The 8,530-nt window shown below is 45.6% G+C and overlaps 1 protein-coding gene across 1 annotated transcript in view; it reads left to right on the plus strand.

The window, feature by feature from the left end:
• Positions 1 to 8,508, plus strand: part of DCAF10 (DDB1 and CUL4 associated factor 10) — an 11,101-nt gene extending 2,593 nt beyond the window's left edge. The window contains exons 2-7 of the mRNA XM_057385934.1: positions 324 to 497; positions 1,866 to 2,063; positions 2,439 to 2,641; positions 2,762 to 2,872; positions 3,775 to 3,920; positions 5,290 to 8,508. Of these exons, the coding sequence (XP_057241917.1) occupies positions 324 to 497; positions 1,866 to 2,063; positions 2,439 to 2,641; positions 2,762 to 2,872; positions 3,775 to 3,920; positions 5,290 to 5,658 (1,201 nt within the window). The 3' untranslated portion in view covers positions 5,659 to 8,508. The remainder of the gene's footprint in view (positions 1 to 323; positions 498 to 1,865; positions 2,064 to 2,438; positions 2,642 to 2,761; positions 2,873 to 3,774; positions 3,921 to 5,289) is intronic.
• Positions 8,509 to 8,530: the final 22 nt, after the last annotated feature.

The raw sequence follows: 8,530 nt of genomic DNA on the forward strand, positions 1-8,530 counted from the left end.
GGTGACAGTGACAGGGATCCACAGCCCGGTGTGCCCGAGGTGACAGTGACAGGGATCCACAGCCCGGTGTACCCGAGGTGACAGTTACAGGGATCCACAGGAGGAAAGGGCTGGGGTGACAATCCTTCTCATGAGTGCCCAGCTCATGGCCCCTTCTCATGAGTGCCCGCTGCTGCCAAATCTGTATTTTASAAGATTTTAGTAAAATAGATTTGCAGATATTCCAATTGGACATTTGAATCTTTGTTATTTTTTCTGTCCCCAAACCCCTGGAAGGTTTGGGCAGAGGCACCCAGTGATGCAGGGAATCTGTGGCATAACAGGCACCCGCTGGAGGGCAAAACACAACACAAAACCAGATTTTTCTGTTCTKTTCCCTGCAGGTCAGTGCTGACTGTGGCCTGTGAACAGACTGAAGTCCTGCTCTTTGACCCAATATCTTCAAAGCACATCAAGACTCTCTCTGAGGCTCACGAAGACTGTGTAAATAACATCAGGTAGGCCAGGAGGGATGTTTTGACACAACTCAGYCTATGCTTAGGGTGTTTGGTTTAGATCATGTGCCACTTTCTTGGGTTGGAGGTGGAAACAGCAAGAGCAGGGTCTCAATCCATCACTATTTTTGTTGGGCAATATTTTTCCTTTTAAATTCAAGKTTTTTTAGCTGTTCTGGTTTTGGGAGTAGATTTTGAGGAATGATTTTAAGATGTCTTCTAACAATTCAGATTCTCAAAGAAAAAAACCCCATTCCCAAACCCCAAAATAGTGACCAGCTATACAACAACAAAAAACCCCAACCAAGAGCTAAACCCAAACAAAAAGCCCCAAGAAAACKGTAGAATATTCTGAGTGTTTTCATTCAAAAAGAGCTAAATATGAYGTGGTGTGCCACATTCATCAGATAAATAGATGTTTTTTGCTAGTTGTCCTTCACTGGTTGTCCTTTGTACAAAAGACCAAAYTTTAAAATCAGCAGGATACCCTGTCAGGAAAGCTGGATTAAAATGTGTGTCTTTCTGACACAGAGGAACTGAACTCTGTTCTGCACACAGTTACTACAGCATTGCTGGGGTCTTGTTCAGTTAATGAGCAGGATTCCAGTCACTGTAGCACTAAACACCAAAAATGGTTACCATTTACCACAGTTTGGGATTTTTCCCGTTTTAGTTAGTCACGGTTTGTTTCTCAGAGTTGTTGCTGCTTTTCATGGTGCAGCTATAGGCTTGAAGAATTTTTAGTGGGTGTTTTATGGAGGGATGTCTTATTCCTTTTACCTCAGGTGGGGTTTTTTTTCATTGAGTGCCTTCATCTAATGAATTCCAAACAGAAACTAGCATTCTTTGTCCTTCTGAAAGTAATGGCATGCCTGAATTCCAGGGTTACTCAGCTTTGATCTGCACAGTTGCAAACTCAGTGATTTTATCTGCTGGTTTTCTCAGTGAACCAGATAACTTGTGTGTTCTCAAACAAGTGTCCATCTTGTCACTCRGTGTTTTTGGAAAGCCTTACTTTTGCTTCAGTAAACTCCAGACTGCATTCATTCAGTTTTTATTTCCCAGCTGAGTGTTTTCCAAAGGGGGAACAGATTCAGTTCCTGTGGCTGTTCTGTCTGAGCACRTGTTCCAATGGTGGTCTGGTTCTTTTGTGCAATTCATTAACACACAAACCCCCTTAAAAAAACCCAAACCAAATCAAAGTTTTGCTTGTTTGCTGCTGGAGAGATACTGATGGTTCTGCTTTTAGTGGAATTCTGTYGGCACATATTCTGCTGTAATTTTTGAGGGGTTTTGTGTGCAGCTGCTCTGTTATCTCTGTGTTAGCTGTGTTCTTTTTTAAGAGCATTTGCCCTGATGGTCCTGTCCCAGGTTTCTGGATAACAGACTGTTTGCCACGTGCTCCGATGACACGACGATAGCACTCTGGGACTTGAGAAAGCTGAACACCAAAGTATGCACGCTGCACGGCCACACCAGCTGGGTCAAAAACATCGAGTACGACACCAACACGAGGCTGCTGGTCACCTCGGGGTTTGATGGGAATGTCATCATCTGGGACACCAACAGGTACGTGGCTGTGCCTCCTTGAGGGGCTGGAATGTGTTCTGAAACACTGCAATACTTTATAGCCCTTACCAGGAGCTTGCATCACCTCTCTGGTAATAGTAAGTGGCTACAAAAGAGCTTTTTTTGCCAAAATGTAGTTCTTCCTTCTAAAGAAGTTTCTGTCTTTATTGTAGGAATGTAGGGATATGTGACTTCTCCCCTTTAATTAAAAGGGATAAAAGGGGATAAAGGATAAAGTAGGATAAAAACAGTGCTGAAAAGAAAGGTTTTGGGSTGAATAGGGATGCTGGGCACATCCTGGACACTGATGGATGTGATCAGGGCCTCGAATTGGAGCTGTCTGCAGCCACCTCGTGTGCTTGTCTTGCTGTCCAGGTGCACAGAGGATGGATGTCCCCACAAGAAGTTCTTTCACACCCGTTTCCTGATGAGAATGAGACTGACACCAGACTGTTCCAAAATGCTCATCTCCACCTCCTCTGGTTACCTTCTGATTTTGCACGATCTCGACCTRAACAAGTCTTTGGAGGTTGGCAGCTACCCGATTTTGAGAGCCAGGAGGACCACATCGAGCTCAGGTGAGTGCTGGTGAGGCAGTGTGTGGCAGCCCCTGTGGAGGGAGGTTTTGGGGGATGCTCTTGGCCCCCCTGTGCTGGCTGTGCCTGGGGGCTCACCTGTCTGGTGCTGTTTTTTTCCAGACATAACCTCGTCAGGCTCCTCYGGCCCTCGAGCTGTGGGTTCACCCTGTCACCAGAATGACTCGGGGCCGCTGTCTGAGAAAACCTTGTCACGGCCCTCCCAGCGAGAAGGTAGGAAAAAAATCACTAAAAAAAATAAATTAAAAGAAATCCTGGCCTTTAACTTACAAACGAGGCCAGATAGTGAAAAGCTGTGTTTTTGTCCCATGGTTTTGAAAGAATGGTGTTGCTGAGACTTCTGTTAAACCACGGAAATCTCATTGCACACCAAAGCCTGGGGATTGAATCAGGTTTTATTTCTGAGAAATCTGGTAAAAGCAGTAAGAGCTTTATGTTTTATCAATATGTTGTTGTTGGACAGATGCTCCCTTTTGCTTGTGTTTTTTCTTCAACAAAGTTTATGTGRATGATGTTTAAGGGGAAAAAAGGATACACTTCCACAGAATCACCGTGACCTTGGCAAATGGGTGGATACTTTGTGCATCCCTTGAAATTTCAAATTAATGTAACATTAGGTTTTAGCTACTCATGCTTAAGCATTCTGAGGAGAGGAGGCTTACCTGGATGCCAGGGAGTTAATTTATCTGGGGATGACATAAAAAAGGGAGAAAAGCAGCAAGCTGAGCAAATGTTGGCATCAGGTATGTTGACATCATATAAGTTTGGGAATAAGCCATTCTTAGAAAAACCCACTCTTTAGATTTTGTTGTAATGCTGATGMAGAACATCAGTGTGCAAWGTTAATTCTGATGTAGTTGTTAGTRTGGGGTGGTTCAGTGCAGGTCTGCAGCATTCAAATTGCACAAAAAGGAGCTGTTTGAAATGAGGACTGAGCCCACTGGTGTTGGCTGCAGATGTTTCTGCAATGCCTTCGAGTTTCCCTGTCCTGATGGTGTGGTCTGTCCTGGTGGCCACGTGCAGCTGCCACAGTGTCACCCCATTTCAGCAGCAGGACTGGTGAGAAAGGTGAAGGTCAGTGTATGGATTTCACTCACAGTAAATTGCTCTTGCAGGGGGATCGCCCAGGAACAGCCTGGAGGTGTTAACACCAGARGTTCCTGGAGAAAGAGATCGTGGGAATTGCATCACCTCGCTGCAGCTGCACCCCAAGGGGTGGGCTACGCTGCTCCGGTGCTCCAGCAACACAGATGACCAGGAGGTAACACATTGCCTTGTGTTCTTTTTTAAAATATATATAGACAGATTATATATATATATTTTAGTCATCTTCCAGGTGGAGCCTGCTTCAAGCCTTGTGCTTGATGTAGGAAGTTTTAAGATCAGCTACGGTTCAGCTGCAAGCTGCAGGTTCTGCCTCTAATTTGACCAACAGGAAACAATTGTACTTGAGAAATTAAACAATTGTACTTGAGAAATTAACAGTTCAGTGACTTTGATTGCTGATACAAATTTAGGTTGGTTTGGTTTTGTTTGGGCTGGGAATTTTTTTTGTGTGTGTCTATGTTATTTGTTTGGGTTTTATTTTTTTTTTGGTTGAAGAAAGCCACTYTTTGTAATGGCATCCTCTTACAGAAGTTTAGAGGACTGAGTGGAAGCTTAGAAGACATAAATTTTAATGCTGGTTTTGTAACTATCAAACCACTATTCAACACAGAATTTTTCTAAAATGCAAGATGTTGTATTGATGATTGACTGAGTTATAATTTCCCTTAGGCCTAGGGTGTGCCTTGGTCCCTTTTATAAATATTCAYTGGTATTGTTCTTTCTGTGGTTATTTCAGTAGGATGCATGAAATAGTGCTAAGAATGCTTATCTTGTGGCTGAAATGGAATCAACACAATATAAACTTTGTTATTGCTCTTTTTTTGTGTTTGTTCTGAGATGAAATAATGAGATGACAAAGAGGGATCTTAATGTGTCTCACAAATAATGAACTTGCTGTAGAGCTGTTTGTAATCTTCCCTCAAAAATCAGTTTTCTGAAATAGAATCAACACAATATAAACTATGTCATTGCTCTTTTTTTGAGTTTGTTCTGAGATGAAATAATGAGATGACAAAGAGGGATCTTAATGTGTCTCACAAATAATGAACTTGCTGTAGAGCTGTTCATAACCTTCCCTCAAAAATCAGTTTTCCCCTCATTTCAAGATTCCATTCCTTTTGAAGGAAAAGGCATAAGATGATCTTCTGTAAGCTACAGTCAGCTGAGTTTGACTTCATAGATTTAATTGAAATATTTGCTAAATTAGAGCAGGTGCCTGCCCAAAGGATTAGGCTTTGCTCTGTGCAGATGAGYCCTAGATTGATAAGATTATATCTATCATTTAATTACAGTAGGAGCTTTGACTGGGCAGCTGATTTTTGTGGATAGTTAGAGGGARGGAGTTGCTCTGGTGCTAGTTGGAGAGCAATTCACCAGCAGCATGGTCACATCAGTCCCTGCTGTGCCATTATCTGTTCATATGAACTGAACTGTTCTGTGCCTGTTGAGCTGCAGGGGTTGGGAATGTACATTTGCAGTGCTGACTTCTCTTTCAGTGTCCCTTTCTCTGCCTCTCCTTTTAGTGGACTTGTGTCTATGAATTCCAGGAAGGCGCCCCGGTGCGCCCCGTGTCCCCRCGCTGCTCGCTGCGCCTCACGCACTGCATCGAGGAGGCCAACGTGGGCCGGGGYTACATCAAGGAGCTGTGCTTCAGCCCCGACGGCCGCATGATCTCATCCCCGCACGGTTTYGGCATCCGTTTGCTGGGTTTTGACGCTCACTGCAGCGAGCTGGTGGACTGCCTGCCGCGGGAAGCCAGCCCCCTGCGGGAAATCCGCTCCCTCTACTCACACAACGACGTGGTGCTGACCACCAAGTTCTCCCCCACGCACTGTCAGATCGCCTCGGGGTGCCTTAGCGGACGCGTCTCCCTCTACCAGCCAAAGTTCTAGGCACGGCAGTGGGACCTGCGGATGGATGGATGGATGTTTTGTGGGCATTCCTTCAGCGGAGAGGAAGTGTGCTCTCTCCAGAATTTCTGAGTCCAGAGGAGGTTTCGCAGTTGCCGTGATCTGGGGATGTGACGGTGGAAGGATTTTTTTCCAGGCCAGCACCACGCGCCGTGTCCAGCCCTGCCAGCAGACCTGTGCTCCTGCTGATCCTGTGCCATTGGGCTGCTGTCCTGCTGTGTTTGTACCCTGATACTTGATGATTTCCTTCAGCACAACTCAAAAATGGGCTGTTTGGAACAAGGCAGAGGGGCAGGGTGCCTCCTGTCCCAGAGGAGCTGGACTGCCTCACCTCTGCTTCCTCTTCTGCCACCGMAGCAACTCTGTGGTAATTAGTAGATAATGAGCTGCTTGTCCAACATAAGCAACACGGTTAGTGACTCTCACCCCCCCCCCAAAAAAAAAAGGAAAAGAAAAAGGAATTTTGCTTTCATTTTTATGTTAATGTGATGATTGTCATTGGCTAGGAAAATGAGTCGCAGTGTGGCTCAGGGTGGCAGGGACCACAGGARGTCACCCAGGCCCACACCCTGCACTAGCTTTAGGAAGAACCCTGCCCCAGAGGATTTCTGGGGGTCTCTGCAGTCTGTGGCTCCTCCACTGCAAGGTTTCTGTTGCAGGGGGCTCTCCACATCATTCCACATCTGAAACTCGGTGGCTTTCTGCTGACGTTCAGGTGTTTCCCACCTGGCTGTTTTTACACCTACACCTCGCCTGCAGTCTTGCTGTGGGAGAAATTCATCTGGATGTGTCCCTGGTATCAACAGATGAGCCTTTCTTSACATGTGCTGTCTGTTTGGGAGGGGATGAAAAGCAAACCCATCGCCAGTGAAATGTAGCTGGATCTAACCAGGTGTGAAACACTGTGAAGTTGAGATCTCATTGTTGTCTGGAACATCCTCCTGTGGGGCAGCAGAGGGGCAGGTACTGATCACTTCCATGATCTGGGACAGGGAACGGCTGGAGCTGGGCCAGGGCAGGCTCAGGCTGGAGATCAGGAAAGGTTCTTGTGTCCCCAGAGGGTGCTGGCACTGCCCAGGCTCCCCAGGGAATGGTCCCAGCCCCGAGGCTGCCAGAGCTGCAGGAGCATTGGGACAGGGATGCACAGGGGGGATTGTTGGGGTGGCTGTATAGGACCAGGGATTGGATTCAGGGATCCTGATGGGTCGCTTCCAATTCAGCATATTCTGTGATTCAGTGGTCACATCCAAAATACGAATGCCAGGTTTCAGCATTGGAGTTAATAAAGCTAACCTTGTAAATGCGTAGGTATTTCAGTCTTGTACATCCATATCAGTTTGTAACGTTCTCGTCACTTACATGTTCCAARATGGGGTTTTTTTCTTTAGTGTTTCACTAAAGTTTTGCTGTCACACACTYGGTTCAGCAGGCAACTTTACCTGAAAAGACTGTCACCTGCTGGTGTTCAGGTTCRCTCTCTCTGGCTCCATGGAGCACACTTGTTCAAAGCTGACTCTTACAAAGCCTTTTGCAAAATGTATTTGGGGATAAAGACATTTATGGACGTGAGAGAGTTGGGAAGATAAGCCTGAGGATCCTCTTGTAGCTTTGTATTTATGTGGGTAGTATACCCTGGTGTTAATGCAGAAATCATTGAAACTTAAGGCTCCTCTGCCTTATGAGAGAAAAAAAAATGCCAAGTTTCCTCTTTTGGAGAATTTCTTTGGTGATACAAAACCTTCAGTTTTGTGTGTTTGATAATCTGAGGACAAACATCCCTTCTGCTGGCCTGAGCCTGTGCATGGGGCAGGTGGATTGTTGGAGCAGCTCAGGGCACTTCCCTGGGCTGTGGTTCAATGCCCTGGCAGTGAAATGTGCAGCAAACTCGGGCACAGGTGTGGGATGCAAGATTTTTATGCAAAGGAAGAGCTACAAGGAGTTTGAAAGGGGCCAGGGTGTTTGGGGAAAAAAAAACTCAGGTCCTGCTCTGGACCGCAGCAGCTTTTCCCCAAGCATTTGCTGCCCCACTGCCAGGCTGCTGTTTTCTCACCTTATTTAATGTTTTATTACACATCATGGAAAGGACTACAGGCACATTTGAGGGAATCTTACAGTTCTCACAGGCTTGCACAGTGTTGGAGATAAAGGAGCACCCACAGGATCTCAGTGGTTCTTGGGTGGGTCTGTCTGTCTGCTTTCAAGGCTGTTTTTGTTTTTCCTGTCAGAATTTCCTTGGGCTGGTGGATCTCTAGTGACTGTAACGCTATGCCTGTGAATATGCACTGAGTGTTACTTTTTTAATTCTACCTCATGATACGCTGTGTTTTACACCAGTATTGTGCTGAGYATTGGACACTCACCTTTCTGTATAAAGGACCGTTACCCCAAAGTGACAGATGTGTCACCCCTCCTGTGGCTGGCTGGTGGCCCTGCCAGGCTCTGGGACCCACAGCTCACCTGGCGAAGGGGTTTGGTCACCTTGAGGCTTTTGTAGCGTGTCCAGCAGATGCATAAAACGACAGAATCTGTAYATGTACGCTGTAGGAATGTTAACTTAGTTCTTCTGGTGACATCTATACGTTTGAATTAGAGTTAAGTAGGTAATCTTAGATTTTGGTTGATTGATTACTCCTTTTCAACAACACTTGGGAAGTTTTCCACGAAGGCTTTACCATGTTTTTCTCGTGGAGTTCACTGCTCAGTGGCTTATAGCTGACATGCCTCACAGTCATGTGGTGGTCCGAGGGTTTTCAGTTCCCTGAGTAACGTTAGGAAACAATGAAAATTATGTGTTGGTGAGCTTTGGGTTATTTCTAGGTAGTCAAAAAAAAAAAAAAATATCAAAAAAAAAAAA

Source organism: Malurus melanocephalus, unplaced genomic scaffold (genome assembly GCF_030028575.1).
Source record: "Malurus melanocephalus ecotype Western Australia unplaced genomic scaffold, MMel_1.1 scaffold_890, whole genome shotgun sequence".
In the NCBI taxonomy this organism is placed as follows: domain Eukaryota; kingdom Metazoa; phylum Chordata; class Aves; order Passeriformes; family Maluridae; genus Malurus; species Malurus melanocephalus.